This window comes from Leptosomus discolor, chromosome 1 (assembly GCF_034619465.1).
Source record: "Leptosomus discolor isolate bLepDis1 chromosome 1, bLepDis1.hap2, whole genome shotgun sequence".
In the NCBI taxonomy this organism is placed as follows: Eukaryota; Metazoa; Chordata; class Aves; order Leptosomiformes; family Leptosomidae; genus Leptosomus; species Leptosomus discolor.
The window spans coordinates 180,739,833-180,760,048 of record NC_141391.1 but is presented as its reverse complement, the minus strand read 5'-3'; the positions used below and the strand labels follow the sequence as shown (position 1 = coordinate 180,760,048).

At 40.4% G+C, this 20,216-nt stretch overlaps 1 protein-coding gene across 10 annotated transcripts in view; it reads right to left on the bottom strand.

Annotated features, from left to right (window-relative positions):
* The window catches only part of GRIP1 (glutamate receptor interacting protein 1), a 234,344-nt gene that overhangs the window by 9,968 nt on the left and 204,160 nt on the right, over positions 1-20,216 (bottom strand). For 3 of the 10 annotated variants that reach the window (XM_086472047.1, XM_086472080.1, XM_086472087.1), the window contains 8 exons: positions 16,287-16,356; positions 15,969-16,114; positions 10,983-11,127; positions 9,753-9,901; positions 9,402-9,590; positions 5,836-5,989; positions 1,332-1,443; positions 1,142-1,186 (listed from right to left, as the gene is read on the bottom strand). In XM_086472047.1, coding sequence (XP_086328173.1) covers positions 1,142-1,186; positions 1,332-1,443; positions 5,836-5,989; positions 9,402-9,590; positions 9,753-9,901; positions 10,983-11,127; positions 15,969-16,114; positions 16,287-16,356 — 1,010 coding nt within the window. Of the gene's footprint in view, positions 1-1,141; positions 1,187-1,331; positions 1,444-3,868; positions 4,070-5,835; positions 5,990-9,401; positions 9,591-9,752; positions 9,902-10,982; positions 11,128-15,968; positions 16,115-16,286; positions 16,357-20,216 lie in introns of all 10 variants that reach the window. The other 7 variants (XM_086472071.1, XM_086472097.1, XM_086472104.1 and 4 more) reach the window with 3 other exon arrangements.

The window sequence follows — 20,216 nt, the reverse complement described above, 5'->3', positions numbered from 1 at the left end:
CACGCTGAACGAGTCTTGCTTTCTTTTCAGAGCTGTGGGTTGTGCAACAAGGCGATGCTATAAATGATACAGCATCTACAGTTCTGAATTTTACTGTTGTGAAAGGCTGAGGAAAATTCAAAGTGTTGAAGTAACTGAATTCTGGTCAGCATGAATGATCTATTTCCATTTCGGAATTATCTATTTCCATATCCTTTTATTGTGCTCTGAATATTGAAAATTGCAAGAGAAGCCTGTGGTACTGAACCATTTTTAACTATGGAATAAAACCAATATAACATTTTCTCCTACATTTCTCTGGTTTGCAATACCAAATACATGAGAATCACATTTTGCTACCCATACATGCAACACAAAAGTCATAAATCTGAGGAAATCAATCTGAACTGAAAAACTTTCACCCAGTTATGCCATTCACATTCCTCCTGGCTGCTAAAGGACTTTATATAACATAAAAATGAAAATGAGATTCTGCCAGTTTTGCAGCTCCAGGAATTGAAAAGAACATAAAAGAAAATATTTTAGGACCTTACATTCCGCAGCTTTAAGTGGCAGTATAATCTTAATTGTTCTGATTAGACAAATCAGAGAAAAGGTGATTAGAAAAATAAAGACTCAAAGTTACTCTGCCTCTGTTCCCTTCCCCCTCTTCCCCCTCACAATCTAACACGAAGCATGGTTAGATTTGCAATTAACTTCAGGATGAAATGTGAAAATTTCTTACGTAGCGGAGAAATTGCTGTATAACCAACATTTCTCACATTGGCAGCTTTTTTTTTGCAGAGCGGTAACATCATCGGTAAACATTTTTAAAAGTTGATTTTCTTTTATGTTCATCTTAATCAAATTAAGTTTCCATTTAAAAGACAACCTATAACATGCTAAGAAAAGCTGCATAAAGCGTCTGTCAGAGAATGGGATGCATTGCTGCAGGAAGGCTGTGCCCACTTAAGGAGTTCTGCGCCATTTGCTGCCTGTGCAGACAGCATCAATGGTTATGCACAGCAGAAGCTGCAAGTCAAAAGCTCTGGGGTGAACATGTTTATAGAATTTTGGTTGCATTGTACAAAAGAAAACAGCTCTGGTTAGGGGCGGGGGAGGCAGCTGCACAAGCAAAAATATAAAGGTAAAGGGTAGGTACCAAGAGAGTCATGTTTCTCAAACACAGACGCCTGTCAGCCTTGTCCTGTGGAGAGGGGTTAAAGCTTTTAAATGAATTGGTGTGATTAGTGCAACTTAAAAGAAAAGAAGGAAAAAATAAAATGAATATAAACCAAACCAAAGCCATTATATTTCTCTACAATTGGAAAGAAAGGTTAAGATTGTTCTACCTCTAGTTCCCTCAGAATTCCTGACTGGCCACAGGTCTCTAAATCCTCCAGAGCCTGAGACCAGAAATTTTCCTCCTGGTCAGCCTCGGTGTTATCATGGGTACCTGCGAAGCTAGATTTACAATGAGAGGTTAAAAAATGTGGACTTTTTTCCCCTCAAAAAAGTATATTTTACACACGTGCCTTGCCACAGATTGCAACTTGAATGACAGAACGTTACGGTAGGTAGGCAGGAGAGTGGGGAAGAGTCACTGATCAGGAGAGGCTGGATGGACATGCAGAGCACATGACAGACAAGTCTTCTCATAACCTGGCAGTCACTAGCAGCTGGCAGGATCTGAGCAGCAAGTTATTCAGTGAGGAGATAAATGGATTCCAAGAACAATTCAATACACATTTTTACTGGATTGAAACTGGGACATCCCTATGAAAATTAATGAATCAACCAGTAGCTGTGTGCAGAGCCGCTCTGCGCAACGAACATTTGCAATAAAACCTTTCAACCTCACAGACTTCTCCCAGGGAGTATGAAAAGAGCCCTCATTTTTGCAAACAGCATTTTGCAAAAAGAGGGATGGTGGTGCTTTTTTACCCGCTTCCTTCAGCCTAAACTGCATTTATCATTATCAATTTAAGCCCACCTGATTGCCAACATATAAACTGCTCCAGTCATTCCATACATGAACACAGAGAAACTTTCAGGGATGGCACCGTCTTGCATGGAGACTTGGGTCTCTGGTGTTTCATAAACACACTGAAGCCTCATGACTAGCACTCCTGAGCAAGGTGTTGGTGACGGTGATGCTTAGGGAAGTTGCCCAGCAAGAGAGGTCTGATAAAAAAATGCCGACTCTGGACTGCAGCAACACACTCCAAAGGAACACCATTACAGTGTTTGTGTGCGTGGGGAGGAAGCAGGAGTTTTTTGCTGTTTTAGCATGGGGAATCAGCTCAATGAAGGTTCACACAAGCGTCAGCGCTGTTGCACGGGAGGGAGCTGATTATGTGAAAGGCACAGGGGAAGGATGAGGAAGGAAAGAATGAAAATTCGCCCTTTTGGTGGCAGCAAGCTGTTACTTTGGAGCAGCTGCCCATGGACTGCAGCTAGTGGTGCTTAACAGCACATAAACAGAGCAAACACTGTTACGGAAGCATCTGAGGCCTTGCTTGACGAACAGTGTATTACTGAGAATAGCGCGAATGTAACACTGTTAACAGAATAGCTCTTAAATAGGAGAATTGCCCAGCACAACGGACGACAGCTTGAATGCTTCACACACATGATACTCTGCCTCAGAGATGCTTTCTTACAGTTACAATCAGTCAAGCAGACAATGGTCAGCCATTTCAATCTCTTATTGCAATGATTCTCCATCTAGCATCAGTGTCTCTTCTAAGATATTGCAATAGATACAGCAATGGTGAGAATACCTACTCAGATCACAGATGCAATTCCTTCCAGGCAAGATAAGAAAGTATTTAAAACATGATTTTAGAAAGATCCTTCACTTCTGAAATTATCTCTTTCAATAAACCTAAGTAGTTCTTTTAATAGCCAATGTTGAAGATAAGACTAATTTATCCATTACAATACCTTTCTTTATATTCCATACTAATATTATAATATAAAATGGAACTTGAGTTAATGAGCAGGATTATTTGAGGCAATTGTCTGCAACAGCAAAGACTGGATTTCCTAGAACTGGAGGTCCATTTCTTCTCCAACTTCTGTGAAATCTGAAATCATGATGCCTATACGTCTGGACCTCTTTTTAGCTGAAGCAATTCCTTTTTCTGCCCCCACCTCCTCTTTTGCCTTTTCTCTGAGTGTTGTCTCCTGGTGTATGAAATGCTGAACTTCTGCATCTCCATTACAGCCACGTGAATAAACTGATTTGTAGCTGAGCTACAGACCAGAAAAAAGGAGGTACCAAAATAATTTCTCATCTAGATGGCTTTTTTTCTGAGACCTGAGAGATTGATTTTGTGTCATGTGAAATATTGTTTGACTTATAACAAATATATTTGGTTTTCTGACGCTTATTCAAAGAGCTGTCAGAAATTCAGATGCATAAAAATGCTGAAGGAGAGGTAGTGGGACAGGTATGAAGACACAGGTGCCTATGATTTGGTTCTTGCTGCCATATGAGAGACAAAATAATTTTTTTAATTCTTTTTTTTTTTTTAATATTAAATTCAGGAGGTGATAGGATGTTCTAGGATCTGGCAGACTCGTTCCTGTAAGTATTCTTTTAATGTGCAAAAAATCTTCCCTGGAGCAGGAACTGTTACAGACTTGTCCTACCTGCCAGTGACAGGTAGACACCAGGCTACAGAACGGTTTAGGCTCTCTGGTTTCATTCGCTTGCCAACTGAAATGCCATTGTCACTCAACGGCATGTTAATGATGTGTTTTCTGCTTTTACCCTGTTTTCCTCCTTTTTCTCATTTCAACTGTTTTTCCTTTCTTCCCTCCCCGCCCCGCCCCCGCCTCAGCCCAGCTGGATCTCACTCCTGTGCACTCTTTGTTCTCCTACCTGGAAGTATTCCACTCTTCCAGCTGTCCCCCACCTTTCCTTTGCCCACCAGAGGCACCTTTCCACATCTTGCCCTCTTTCTTCATGCTCCTGATGCTTTCTCCCCCTGATCTTTCTACAGAAGTTTGCTTTAAATGGTTTTCTTGATTCTCTCCCAATGTCTCAGTCTCCTTCTGCTGCCACATATTCTTGGAAGCTGTGCTACACAAAATAAAAGTAAGAAAAAATTACTTTTTAGTGTCACAGAAGAAGATAAGTTACTTAGCTGGAGGCAGAGAAGAGGTGGTTTTCTGGGGATCCCTGTAACAGGCTGGAAGAACACACATGCCCTTCTCAAATACTCCAGCACTTGGTATAGAAACACCATCAAGTGTGGCACAATCCATTTCACAGATAAAGAGTTAAAATAATCATTATTTTAATTTGTGCCATATATCTCAGGTGTAAGTCACACTGACAAGTAGAACAAAACTCTTTAACGTGCATACTTTCTGTTGAATAGTGCTTTAAAATGGTAGTAGAATACATGCTTTCCATTTAGAAGATTCTGTATTTTACAGTCCATCTTCCCAGTTCACCACTCATCAACTTTTTCAGCCTATTACTTATGTAACTGCAAAACAGTAAGTGTTCTGCAATCTATGGCTGCATCTCATCTGAGAAACCAAATATGGCCTTTAACTGTGGATAAAGATGCTGCTATTAAAGATATTAACTTACCAAGAATGGGAGGCATGAAGAAAACAAAGGTAATTTCCTTTATTAAATACTGTCCACTACTAGCCTATGAAAACTTCTAGTATGCTTCTGGCCAGTAGGGACCAAAGGAGCTGGATACGGACTGAGTTCACACTTGCCCAGATCTTTGCTATCAACTTGACAGACTTGTCTCTGGACAAAATGCCACTGGGCAATCTGCTGTATCAGAGGATCAGATTCTGAAAAGCAGCATTGGCATCTAAGCTTTGCCTTGGTCGGTATTTCAAAGGTAAACTGGAACTTATGGGTTTGCTTATCCAGTAAGTTTATACAGGAACCAGAAAGGTTTTCTTTAAGCTCGAATTTCCCACAGACTGGGATTTCAGGCTCGTCGTCCTGCAACACCGAGGAACTGTATTTCTAATGAAGGACATGCACGTCTGCAAGTCCTGAGGAAGGGCAGAAAGAGCACAGAAATCTTCCTAACTGTGCTGTCTGTCTTCCCCTGTCTGAGGAAGAACTGTTCTTTGACAGGAATTACTCAAGTCTCTGCAGTGGTTCCACTGCTGGATTGTCCTTAGAACAGAGAATAAGAGACACTTGGGTCTTTCACTATCTCAAAGTATTGCCAACTAAGCATTTTTTCCCTCAGGAAGTTCTTTTCCCTGCAGCAAAATTAATTGAAAAGGAGATTTACTTCTCAGAAGAAGAGGAAAGAATGCAGGGCAAACTACCATAGCTTTGGACAAGACATTTCTACCTGGATCACTTTGTTCTCCTACTGAATCACTGCAGACGTCTCAAGCATTTATGGAAGACGACTATAATTTCTGCTTCTTTGCCCAAACCAAAACAAAGAATTTTCATGGAAGTCAGAAGATTAAAATTCCAGTTGTCATTAGCCACATTAGTTGTAGGTTTATTTTTGTGGAGTAGAAAACAAAGCAATTTTTTTCCTCAAGCTTACCCAGGGGAATGCCCTAATTTTTTTGTTTGTTTATTCTTAAGAGATAAATGCTGTGGGGTTTTTTTGACTGAAGTAACTCAAAATAAATATCTATCTTGGTTTTGGCATCATAATCTTCCATAAATACCATTAATCTACCCTAACAAGTTTCACAAAGTATAAATACTATATCTCACATTTAAAGGAAGAGCTGTTAGAGCTGCATTAGAAAAATGTAATTTCATTCCAGACAGTAAGTGTTCATTTTTGAGGCACCGCTGCAGCCACAAATTAGAAAGCAGAAACTCGTATGGGAACTTACCTGCTTGCTGTAGGTCGGTCCCATTCATCATCGCTCAGCCCTGTATCATGAAATGGGTGGTTTCGTGGTTTGCTTGGAGGGGACAAACTAGTCTGTTTAGGACTCCTCCATTCATAGGCATTGAAGTTGTATCCTGAAGCCTGATAGCTGTGTCCTAAAAAGATGAATTATATATTTACAACACTGCATATGTTGTAATGACAGAAAAGCACATCTCTGAAACTGAGTTCTCTAGAACTTGCCTGTGGACTCATGACTGCTACCTTTTTCTTTGCAGTGGTAGTCAGACTATTTATGACCTAAATTATGCCTGGAATTAGGTGTGCTCTAGATCTTCTCCTGTGAAAATCCATCAAAAGCAAAATCTTAAATATGTCTAACACTGTTCTCCTACTATTTATATCTCATCTGCTTCTGATGTTTAGTTCTAGAGATATTACAATTTATTACTTTCCAATTTGATGTCATACATTGAATACTGGTGAATAAATCACGTGTGTTATGGATGTGTTAAATATGTGTTAACGTAGTCATGTGCAACATGCCCCAAATTAAACCTAAGCTATTAAGAAAACTGCTCTTCAGACCGATTGAAAAAAGAGTTTGCATTAAAAAACCCCATCAACCTGACTTTTCAGATGACTAGCAAGAAAGCTTTTTCTTCCTCCTGGTAAGTTTCCCAAATTTGGAAGCGCTGCAGCCAAAAATCAGTGATATATTACTGACAATTATACACAATACTCCCAATCTGTAGAATGGCTACCTAGATGCAAAAGTGGTGGTGCACAAGCTCTCGAGTGGCCATTAACTGGAGGAATGCCAGAACAGGAAGGAGGGCGTCTGTCTCGGCACCGCTGAGGCAAGGACTCACTAACACAAATGGAGGAGGGTGCTGTCACAGCCCTGCATAAAGGCCAGCACGGGAATCTCTGTACCCATGCCCATTTGTGGAAAGGGGACTTGCACTTAGCAGAGCTACCACTTTTTGCTAGGGCTCTGAGAGCTGACAAAAGGCCTGTCTCATGATGGGCACACATGCCCAGAACAAATATACACCCTTGGAAAACTCACCTTGCAGAAAGCGATTTCTCTGTCAGCCACTGCCAAATATATCAAGGCTGTGTAAGTGGCATCAGATGGCTTTTATATCTGAAGAGTTTATTTCTGGGTGCTTGTATCGTACAAGCAATGTCGGTGTTAGTTCAATAGTATTTCTTTAACTGAACTAAGTGTAATTTGAATTCCAAGTAGGAACCAGACAGTGTGAATTTCAAGTGATGTATCAAGAAGAACACACGGATCGACTTGTCACAAGCTGATGCTGATCTGGTAAGCAAAATCCATTACAGCAGAGCTGCTATATATATATTTCGTCTTGACATATTCCTTTTCTAGCTCTACAGTTGGTGTTTTCTGATGTGCATACTGGATTAGGAAGTTCTGTTTTGTTGATGACTAACAAATATCACTGCTGTCACCTCTCTAAAGAGGGCAATTTGCTCCCATGAATCAGTCTAGACCCATCTCTCTCAAATCCCATGTAACTACAGAGTTGCGTGCATTTTCCAGCTAATTGGCAGCCATTAACATACTCACAGATTCTAGGAAGGGTTTTGGTTGTGAAAATGTGACTGCTGTGTGGGGAAGGCTCTGGATTAGTGAGGCAGACACATTAGACAAAGGTACAAAAGGGGGTATTAATTCAAGGAGAGAAAAGATTGCTCACCCGCATTAAATTAGTAACTAATAGGATAAAGCATTATCTGGCGCTCCAGAAACATTCCCCAAAGTCCTCAATTTGCTTAGCCTGTGCTTATGCCCAGAAAGGTTTGGGGAGAAGCCAAGCTCAACTTGACAGGTCAAGACAGAATGAACTTTAATAGAAAAGTAGGTCACATTAGTACCACAGCAAGGGATAAGGTGTAAATCTGGTTACACTCAGGCTGTTTAGCAGAAGTACCATATATCCAGCCAAGTATGGGCTGATTTTTTCAAGGGAGTTAGGAAAAATCTGCTTTGAGACACTGGTTTAGTTTTGGCATGGCACCCGAATCATCAGGCCTTTAGACAGCAGCCTGGGCCTCAGTCCTTTCCACAGTTGAACAATTTGCTCCAAATATCGTCAATTCGCCCAGGAAACGAGAACTATCATTTTGGCACTTTTTCATCAATACTTCTCCTTAGAACTTAAAAATATCAGAAGAAAATCTAACATGATTTATTTTGATAAACTGACCAAAACAGTTAAAAACAGAAAAGGGGACAAATTCACCCCAACTCTAACTCCAGTGAAGTACAAATTATACAGGGGGAATATAGCCCAATACATTGAGTTCTAAATAAAATGTTGAATGAGACAGCAAATTAAAATGTAGAAAACAGGAGTTATAATTAAATGTATTGAGCCTGTCTTGTTTAAAGTAAGTTGATACCAAATATATGCAGTAAGGTTAAGAAATACTTAAAGAACAGAAAAAAATGGCCACTAGTAGTGACAGGAGCTACTTCTTCATCTCAAGTATCTCAGGAGGTTTCAAAGGAAACTTTCTGCTTTCCAGAAGAAACCACCAGTGTTACCACTGAGCAGGCACATTACAGAATGGCAATGAAAGCAATCAGCAGAGAACTTCAATCTATGGGGGATCTGCTGGGCAGAGCTCATTTTCAGTCCTCTGTGTGAGGATACAAAACAGCTGTCCATGAGCTTCTGGAAAGCAACAGAAAGAAACAGAGAAATAAAATTGAAAGAATGTGTGCAACCAGAGCAAGCAAGAAAAAATGATTTGATGTAAGGATCTACCTGTCCAAATACCTGCCAGGTAGCAGGAATACCTGCTTTATTATGGAAATACACATTTTAAAGAGAGTTAAATAAAACACTGAAGCTGTGTGGAAGTTTTTTTTCTTGTTACCTAGAATATTACAAGATGTCTGTATCTCTCATTGCCTAAATAAATATGTCTTACCAATTAAAATGAGAACTATTTGAAAATCCTATATAAAACAATAGCCAAACAGAAGCAACAAAATCTAGCGTTAAGGAAAATCCTGTCTTTAAAACGAATGACTGTTTTTGAGAGCTGAAAGTTAGATGTTAATGCCGCAGGAATGAGGAAGAAGCAAAAGATTAAAAATCACAAGCAATGCCTAACGTTCCCCCTTCAGCAGTTTATAATAAATCTGTTGTCAGCTAAAAATTACTGCAGATGGGCATCAAATTCATGAACATCTTCAGTGTGTTCTGTGCCTTGCATTGATCTGTATTTGAAGGATAAACTCATTTAGTTGTGGATGAGCTATGGACCAGGCTATTCAGATGTCAGTAAAGCTAACAAAAGCCTGTTAATGTATTGATAAATGCTTCGTAACACATCACACTGTCATAAAAGAATGAATCTGAGGCCAGCCAAGTGTAAGAAATCATGCTGCCTGGCGAGGTGTGTGGTCATAATGAGACACAGGCACATCACAAAGTACAGGTTTTAAAGTTGTCTTTAAGGCAAAGGAAGGTCAACCACGAAGGTGAGAATTTCTACTTTAAATGTCCATGGCATTCTTGATAGTACCTTGATTTCCAAAGCTGGTATCAATACCAGAGCCATCCCACGACTCTACTGCGCTGTCAACACTTGGGACTGTAGCGGAATAGATGTCTGACAGTTTGCCAGATTTCTGTGCAGCAGAGGTTTCATCTTCAGCATCGCTCAGTTCACTTACGTGACCCACAGGGACAGAAAATTTCTTGGGACTGGTAGCTGAACAGGATTATAAAAAATAAAGGAGGTGGTGGTCATTGGCTTACTGCAGTTCTGAGAATATGCTTTTCTCTACTGACACGACATTTTTCCAGGGATGGCCTAAATGCTTGTTAATCTGTAACAACACATACATTAAAGACCACTGATGCTACCCTTGGCCATACTCACCATCTGTCTGCTTCTTGATTTTCAAGGTGACAGTTTCTCCTGCCATCTGTAATAAATGAATGGCTTCACTCAAAGGTTTTCCTTTCAGACTGCTACTATTTATTGCTAGGATTCTGTCTCCTATGTGAATTGCCCCAGTCCTACAATAAGAGAGAGAGAAGTAAAACACTGAGAAGAGAGCATAAAAAGAAACAAAGGCAACTTCTTTGCATATCTGGAGCATGAAAATCTCATCTTCCTTTCTTTCTTTCATTTTGCTTTTATGGCTGTGTTACAGAGTAATTCTTTTCTTAGAAGCGCTTAAAGCAAGTCACCTTTGTTGTAGTGACATTAGCAGAGCTGAGGCACGGAGATGTGGATTTCTGTGTTACTGTGGTAGCTGAGTTAATCACCTATGGATGATACTGGTTGCAGCCCACCTGTTTAAGAGCAATCTCAGACAGCTCAGTAAGTTCTGAAATGAGCCAAGTTTCTAGAAGTCTCACAACATAACAGATAATGGCCGTGTGAGCAAGCAATCAGCTATTTCACCACTGTGGCTTTCAGGATGGATCATATAAAGAGAAGAAAATAAATTCTTTTTGTGTAAATGCATTGTTTGTTCTGGCTGTGCACAGCATCATGTTTTGTGTGCTCCAAGTTCTCTCTGAAACCACCACCAAAGGGACCAGTTGCAACGACTCTACCTACCTTAGAAACAGAAAACCATAGCATTTTCATTATTCTCTATCCATTGCTTACCATGAGGAGCATTTCTGCTCCTCGGATAATGCTTGCTATGGCGTACATAAGTGCACCTACAGATGCAGTGTCTGTATACGATAAGCGTCAGCTAAGTATATGATAAGTTCAGATAAACTTAGACACATGAAGTGCTTTCCTCACCTGTTGCACTATATAAGGCTATTGCTTTTAAAAGGTGTCTAAAATGTTCCTGTGACTGAGCAGTTTGATTGACTAGTCCTTCCTATGTGTAATAAATGACCACAATCCTCTGCTCTGTCTTGTATAGTATGTGCAAGAACATCCTGTTAAGATATTGCTCATGCTCCTGAACTTGGCAATGACCAAAAAACAGCAGCAAAAAGATTACAAACTCAGATTTAGAGAATTATTAAAAAAAAATTGCTAAACCATGAAAATTAGCATCTTCAGGTAAACAAAATAAATCTTTATCTTGACAAAAAAGAATGTTTAAAAATAATTTGCTTTCCAATTTACCTTTCAGCTAATCCTCCTTTTGTAAGGCTGGAAATGATTATGGGATCAAAGGGCTCTTCAGTACCAGAGATTGTAATTCCAAGAGGCCCACCATAGCGCTTGAGCTCAACAGTATAAATAATTGCTCCAGAGCTCTCCTGTTCATCTGCAATAAACAGCAAGGGGATGCAATTGGTTTCTTACGAAAGAAGAAATGAAAAAAATAGCACATTCAGTCTAGTGACTGGTAATCAAACAACATTTTCAAAGGATTATATTTCAGATACACTTCTTAATCATATTCTACTGGATTATTAAAAAAAAAATCTCTTGTGCAATTTCTTTTTTATTGCCAAAACCTGATTACATTGAAGTCAATAGAAAAACTCCCCTCATTCTATTAAGACTAAATTTTACTCCGTTTAAAATCTTTATGTCTTCTTTCCTATTAAAATATAACTTCAGGCTATTTTATTACAGAACCACAGAATGGTTGAGGTTGGAAGGGACCTCTGGAGGCCATCTTGTCCACCCCCCCATACCCAAGCAGGGCCACCAGGATCAGTTTGCCCAGGGCTGTGTCCTGATGGCTTTTGAATATCTCCAAGGACGGAAACTCCAGAACCTCTCTGGGAAACCTGTGCCAGCACTTGGTCACCTTGACAGTGAAAAAGTGTTTCCTGATGTACAGGAAGAACCTCCTGTGTTTAAGTTTGTGACCATGGCCTCTTGTCCTGTCACTGGGCACCACTAAAGACAGCCGGGTTCCATCTGCTTTACGTCTTCCCTTCAGATATTTACATACACTGACAAGATCCCCCTGAGCCTTCTCTTCTCCAGGCTGAACAGTCCCAGCTCTCTCAGCCTGTCCTCATAGAACAGATGCTTTAGCCCCTTCATCAGATTTGTGGCCCTTTGCTGGACCTGATCCACTATGTCCGTCTCTTTTGCACTGGGGAGCCCAGGGCTGGACCCAGCACTCTAGGTGTGTCTCACCAGCGCTGAGCACAGGGGAAGGATCACCCCCCTCAACCTGCTGGCAGTGCCCTGCCTGATGCAGCCCAGGAGGCTGTTGGCTGCCTCTGCCACAAGGGTGCAAGGGATAAAAGACAAGTTACTACTATTGCATAAATGGTACTCATCTGTTTCTTGAACTGAATGGAAGGTATTTAGAAACAAAAAAGTTTAAAAACCAAACTTCATTAAAAGAATTGTGGGAAAAGTCAAAAGTCATGATAAGATGAGCAGCTGTCTTACTAAGAGAACTTGAAATACATCCCATGTCTTTGATGGACAAATTCTAAGCTTTTGTAACAGAATCAAAAACAGCCTCTGAATTCTGAATTATCAACTAAGTTGAATAATAACTCCATCAGATTTGATTTCAATATATTGCCTGAAGTCATTTTCATTATTTTGAAATTTTAGTCTCACCAAACCATCACCAGAAATGGAGAAGAATTCATCATTGGGTAAGCTTAAATACCATGTATTTTCCTTAAACAATACCCAACGGGTATTGCAGCAGCAAGAAAGGCTCCTGTATTTATACAGTGCATGCTCTTTACAAAAAATATCACAGCAGGAGGCCAATCAACTGCAGTATCTCTGAGTTGTGAAGGGATATTTTAAAATTTAAAATGCCAGATTTCTCCTCAGATCAAAATAACAAATGCTCCCTTGCCCATCTTACGATACTGGTACTCAGCCAGGATGTCTGGCCTGGCGGGCAACTTTTCCTAGATCTGTGGGTAATGACATTTCGAACGGCTCAGCGAGTGTAGAAAATGTCTAGGACGCACATTCTGTAAATGTTACTAGAACTAACCTGAGACAAGTTAGAAAATTCAAATGTTCCCATTTCTGTTCCTGTGGACAAAAAAAAATTAAAAGGGAAAAAAAAGATACCTGCATCGCTAGGAAAGGTTCCAAGCCAGTCTTTGCTAAGGGTTGACACAGTACTGATGTTTCTCTATTACCCACAGTAAGTGAATAAGAAGTTGTTAATCACACAGCAGCCCTGCCACATGAGAGTTGGAAGTTTATAGATCTTAGTGAATGACTGGAAAGGAGACTGGTCCATTATGTCTGTCTTCTGGTTAGCCCTAGTTAAGAAAATTAATGGCAGAATGCTACGAATGTGAAAGTGCTACACTGTCCTCTCAGTGCTCTTTCCTGGCAGCAGAAATGCGAGCTGTCCAGGAACAACGCATGCATGGGGCCTGAATTCACAATGAAGGCCAGTTTTGCCATGAAAGCAAAGAACTCTGATATTCAAGCTATTAGGTTAACCAGGAGATAAATTTGTCCTCAGTTTGGGAAGCTGGCAGGAAAAAAAGAAAACAGAATAACTGCTGAAATCATCTTTCCATCTGGCGAGGAAATATAATCAAACTACCATGGTTTTGGGTCTCAAGTTTTTGAGATTTTCCTTCTTTCTTTTCTTGTGATGCAGCTGTGGACAGTTCTTGCAAACCACATTTCATGAAGGCAGACCCTCTGTGCCGCAGTGCCTCTGCTCTCTGTCCACTAGTCTCTTGCTCTGCAAAGTAACGTCTGACCAAGACAGCCAAAAGGGCAAAGAAGAGCACGGTCTGCGGAAGCACACCCTGCTGCTGGCCTCACCTGCACGGCTGGCTCTGAGGAACACAGCTTTGAGACACATACAACTGTATGGAGAAGGGAGGAGTTGGAGAGGCAGCAGAGGCAGGAAAAATAGAAGGCAGAAAGAAAACCTAGAAGCTAGAAATACTTCAAAATGAACATAAAAAGAAAGAGTTTGAAAGACAGTGAGGAATTAAGAACCTAGGGAGGAGGAACACTTGCTCTCTGCCTTCCCCTCCTCAAGAAAGCATGCCATGAGAAATTACAAAAACTTGAAGTCTTAATTTCATTCTGTGATTTAGAAATTGTTTTGGAGTGCTCCACACCCACTCATCTTTTAGCATCACGCTTTTCTTTTCTTGGGGAAATTACTAATGATTTTTTCATTGAGTTTGAGAAGCACATTTCTTCCCTTTGTGAGAAAACAGAATTTCATAAACAAATTAATGGCAAATAAAAAAAAAATATTTTAATTGAGGTACACTTTTTGCTACACCTTTGCTACTGTTTTTAAAAATATCTTTTTCTTTAGCATTTCAGGAGACATTCATTTTAGATTTCAAAGTACCTGAAATCTGCTATAAATACTTTCAACTACACTTCGACACTTAGTCAACTGGTACAAGAACCATTTGTATAGAGCATTTTGTTCAGTAGGCCCTTGAGTAGCTGTCCATTTACATTTGAATCTGTTCAGTTACACCAATCATGCCTGGATAAGACACTGTAGCTGTCTGAGAATCTTTATATAGATATATGATGGAACTGTAAAATAAGCAATGTGAATGTGTAAAAGAAAACCATGGAATAAGAATCCCATTCAGACTAAAATCTGTACCAGCTACCATGGCGAGCAATACCTAAGACAGCAATGATGTTATTTTACATGGGTGGAGACTGAAATCCACATTTTGGTGACAGCAACAGAAAACACTTACCAACATCAATGGAAATGGAAACTGTCCTAGAAAAAGATGAAGTCCACAAGGTGAGGAGGAGCGGGGGGATGACACAACACACAGAGGACAAATCCACAAGTGTTTAAAGGTGTGGGAGAAGTTATTACTTCTTCTACATGGCTCTAACTCACACCCCTCTTCTGTGGTCTGTTGGTAATTGCTTTGTAGGGTTATTAATGAGAAAGAGTCTCCCAAATGAGGGGAAGAAGGTGCCATGAACACTTAAAAGACAGACTGTGCTGGAGAAGACTCAAACTTCCTTCTACAGGCATTTTCCTGTCAATCTTCTGCCAAGTGTAGTTGCAGCTTGCTCTTCATAACATACCTGGTTTGCTCAGTTTTGCAAAGCAACTGTCAGTCAGGTGTCCCTCTCAATGTACAGTCCATGGCCAGTTTGGCCAGCCTACGTCCAAGATAGACCAACTACGTTAGCAAATCCTACCTCACCACAGTAACCTGCCGAGCAGTGGCCGTTCGCTTTGCTAGATCAAAATTTACTTTTGAAAGCCAATTTGCACAAGGTGCTAAATGCAACCGCCTTTGCTTTGTGTTGATCATACTGAGAAGATACTTTCTGTTTGCCTTCAAAAGCAATTAAAGGAAAAGAGCATAGTGCAATTCTAAACACCACCTGAACAGTTGCACTTGATTTTAAATAATAAAGTGTGTCAGCCTGTGCCTTTTTGCTGTGAGATTGTACAGAGCTTAAAACAAATGAATCTACAGTTCAAGCTTTTGTCTAACACTGTAATATAAATCCCAGCAGTAATGGTAGTTATAATTGTCTGACTTCCTTTGCCACTAGAATACATAACAGAAATCACTTTACTATCTTCAGGTAGAAATTCTGCTCTTAGAGAACCCCTAAGGGGAAAAATCCAGGAACACTAGTAGATGTAGGTGTGCAAAACAATGGCAGCTCCATTACTTCCACTGGGCTGATGAGACATGGCTCCTCCATCAGCCATCCAGCACAGTGCGTAAAGTACTACTTACCTTCAAGCATGTGAACAGTCATACCGACGTCACGTTTGTACACTTACAGATAAAGCATGCACTTCACCACTCTGCTGGAGAATAGAAGCCTATGGATCCATGCTTTGCTAACCATGATTCCAATCTTAAAAGCAGAGAAAATCTCGATATGCTGATAAAAGAAAGATCAACCTTATATGGCTGCACCTGAGGGGAAATTGCCTTTCCAGAAAACTGAAGGCCTCATTTTGCAGTGCAGCTCCTGCAGGCAATATAGCCACTGAAAAAATTCAAAACTTTATATACCTTTAAAATTCTTTTTAGTGTGACATTTTCTGACTAGCATTAGCATAAAATCATCCATGTTTAGAAAAAAACATTTCTCTAAAATTTAAATGCAAAAGAATAACTCTACGTTCTAAAAATCCTGAAAATACACAAGAATCTGCAATAGGCTCATTGCTAATACCAGAATTATCTTCATCTTTGCGGATCTTTAACTTGACAAGGTCCTCACAGTGCTGAAGGATCTGGACAGCATCTTCCATTGAGCAATTGTCCAGTCGAATGTTATCTATCGCAAGCAACTTATCACCCAGTTCAAGTGTCCCAGTTCTGTGAACAAGCAAACAAGCTTACATGAAATTCTAGTAATGTTAACACAAGATATCTGAGAAGGTATGAACATAATTATAGAAACGAGATGGATGGAAGCTCCCTCTGTTTAACTTGAGTCTGGCTGGCTACACAACAGAAACAGATTTTACTGTGAGCTTGAATATCTTACCTGTGAGCAACACTTCCTTTCTTGATATCAGAAATAACCAGAGGGTCCCCTGGTTTTCTGCTGGATGGAGCTGTAATAAAGAATACATACAATTATCTGTTTTTATTTCTAGCTATGCAGATGGGCTGATTCTGGCCATAAATCAATACTTCATACACATTATTTACATGTATTATATTCCTCCCCTTCCCCTAAATTATATGTACATGAATACAAACAATTAGTAAGACTGCACACTCCTCAAAAATTAGAAAATGCCAGAATTAAGGTGACTGGTACAAAGTAAATTTAACCCAGTATGTCTGAATTCTGGGTTAGGCCGGGACTGAACCATGCGAAGATATCACAGTGCAGCTCCAGCGATCTATCGTAAAATGCTGTGTAGCCACAACACATAAGGAAGACTTTCCATTAGCAGAACCTTTCAGCATGATGACTAATGATGATCTCATGCCAGAATATTTCTGTCAGTCACAAATCATGTTTTATTGTATCACTGAACAACAGAGCTGCTCTGGTAAAATATCTAGCGTGGGCTAGCCCACGTTCTCTACATCCACTCCTGCCTCATTCAGTGCTTAAGGCAGAGGTATGAAGATAATGCTTCCTGGATGAGAACGAGGAAAACTACTGCAGAATGAATGAGATGCTGTGGATAGTGGCCACACATACCTTTGGGCTGATGCACAGTTAACACATCTGCACAGATGTAGCTTACATCACACAGATGTTTGCTTCACTGTGACTCACTGCCTCCTCTGAAGTAAACATGTGCCTCTTCTGATGAGTAACCTTGCTCCTTTACACTGCTGCCGGGCTTTAAGCATTGTGGACTTTTCCCCACTTTGTACTGGGGATACCTACTAGAAGCCCTGCAATTCCGGCAGTGGTTAAATTAGTAAAACTCCCACCGGTCCTCTCCTTGCACACCTAACTCATCTATTCTTGGAGATATCTGACATAACTTGCAATTTTCTGTCTGTCCATCATGGTTAAAAGGATGCTCTGCTCTATAGTGCCAATCATTGCAATTCTTTACTGACTTGTACAAAAGTATTTGACAAGTTTTCCGTGACCAGGAAATCTGCTTAGCAGTTTTGCTTGACTTTTGGTTGCACAGGAAGCAGTTAACTACCCCAGAGGAAGAAGACGACGATTACTGACTGCTTCCAGAGGACTGTTTCTTGGAGCAGCTTCACTGAATGCATTGTTTTGGAGGGCTCATCCATCTGCTGACAGAAGACTGCACTGAAGAACTGATAATGTTAAGCAGTGGGCTCAAACTTGGTAAATTTTTAGACAACAGTGTGGCACCTGCTCTCTGCCGTTGGGAAGTATACCACCTACAGCTGCTCTGGCCAGGAGGCACCACGTGGTGAACGCAGACTGACTTTTGAGACTTGTTAACAAAGAGCATGCTAATATTAAAACATTGCCATGTGGTATAAGGGTCTCAGCTCTCCTGAAAGCACTAATGGTTTCTGCACATGTAGGGCTCTTCAATTGCCCCAAGGTGTTTCTGCTCTGTGTACTGAGGCTTCTGCATTCATTCACAGAAGGTACTTTTCCATTAGGCTCCAATGCCTAACTGACAATCACCCAAATTGGAAGATCAGCTACAAAATCCCGATGTCAGTTACTTTAGCAGCTCATGATTCTTCTCTTTGATGGAAAATGACAGATCTTCAACGACAGCAACCACAAGTTGTATTAATAATGACATTTCCAACACAATATTCTAACAGATGTTATTAACCTTGGCTGCCCTGGCCAAGAAAGCCTTTGAATGTCCAAAGAACTGTTTAAGAATGGTTAAATAGGCATATTTCAAATGCAGTGTCTCGAAAGTCCAGAAGACAGACGTACACCGACATTCAAGAATTTTTAGAAACTTGTCTAAAACAGCACACTTTCAGGAAACGCCTGTGTGGCAATTTAGAGAAGAGCAATTAAGGTTTTGCAAGCTGTGTAATTTTCATAGCTTGTTTCTCATACTTTCATGCCATGGGTCAACGTATCTTATGAGACAGTTCCGTGACTTACTTGAATTCTTTGGGTTTCTTTCACCAATTAGTATCTTGTTAAAATTTTAGAGTATCACTTTGGTGAATTTTTTTAAATTCTATGTTTTTACCCTCTGGGTTGCCTTATAAATCTCTGAGGTTATACGCCACTCACTGCACAGTGTCTGCAGTCTGAGATTTGAGTATTGAGATAGTTTTTATCAAACTGCTTCATAAAAATAACCAGTACTAAAGAAAACAGTTCATTATTGTTCCAAAAACGAGAAGGAACCAAAACAGGGGAAAGAACACAGCTCAAAGTGCGAAGCCACAGAGTACATGCGGACGCAAAGGGTAGGACACTGCACACAAAGTTATTACAGTTTCAAACTGAGTAAGTGTGAACCAGTGGTATTTTTTACAGTTATCCTGGGCTATTAATTGTGTCTGGTGGATGAAAGCCTTTTTGTAGGCAGCAAACACAGCTCAGTGTGAAATTAATCCCCCCATGCTGACAAGCTCTTAATAAGCAGCTACACTACACTTCGTTGTATTCTTATTCAATGCTCATGACATACTTACTACAAACTATTTAAGTTGTGCTGTAGAGATAAAATCATCCATTTCCTCCTGAACTTTTGTATTGCACATCACCACAGCCCAAGATTGCCTCCCAAACACTAGTGAACAGATGCTGTCCCCAGCAAGAAGATTAAGTACTATTATCCTGATTTTACAGATGAGAAAAGGAAACACAGGAACACTTAGGTCAAAGTATGACAACTTTCAGTGGGCAATTTGAGATATCCATGCCTTTATTTCTCACAATAGTTTGTAGTATATACCAGCTTCTATGTCCAAAGCACAGAAACAGCTGCAGATGTTGAGCATTTCTGCAGGTGTGATCCCAGGATCTCAAGGGTTTCCACTGAAAAGCAAGGCTCTCTCTCCTTCTCTTCCTCCTCCTGCTCCCCCCTCCCCCCACTCTGTGTTGACTTATCTCAGCACAACTCTATTGCAGAGAAAAGGAAAAAAAAAAACCTGATTTCTCCAGGGTAGCATTAAACCATCTTGACCATGAGATCACCTGCCTTTTCTTTCTACAATCCTCTACCTCATTCATCATGCAGCCTCCATCCCCTTTGATACACACCACTGTTTCATCTCTCCCCAGAGAGCAGAGAAGCAAGAGTCCCAGTGAGAAAGCAGTATTTGACCACTTAATTAAAAAAGATATCCTCATGAATTAACACCAGTTTGAAGTGACATTCTACAGCTTTTTTAAGCCTCCATTTTTATGTTCCATTTCAGAACTATTTTTAAGAGGCAAATAAAAACAAAGCACCTTACCACTCACCCACGTCCAGCCTTCTTGTTCAAGTCCCACCTTCCCCCAACCCCTGATCACAGCTCAGCCTCTCCCATTGTCTGCTGTCTCCCTGTTATGACCCTCCACTCATTTTCTCTCCTTGTTCCATTTTGCTTGTCCACTGAAGAGCTCATCTCTTCTTCTCTATGGTCCAGCTGTTGACCTACCTAGTGTTGAGCTTTTGTAGAGACCTTACACGGTCTGTGTGATGAACTATAAGTGGACTGAAGAGCGCATAAAGTTGTACAGATACTGAATTAGCTGGAAGGCTGATCTTTAGCAAGCTGTTTGTTCTCTTTACTCCATGATCCTAGGTCTGCATCTCTACTAGTACAGACACGCTTCCCCTGCCTATTGCCCACCATGTGAAAGCAAGTTCAGTGAAGTGTTGTCAGTGTTATAGATTGGCTGGTCCGTTAGGTTAAAAAAGCCCTCAGACAACCCTCCTTTCTTATTTCAGGGCTAATCCAAGGTAAAAAACAATGTGACTTAAATAGACTTCGGGGTGGACATCTCACACAGCATGCAGTCAAAACTCACTAGGTCCAGCTTGGTTTT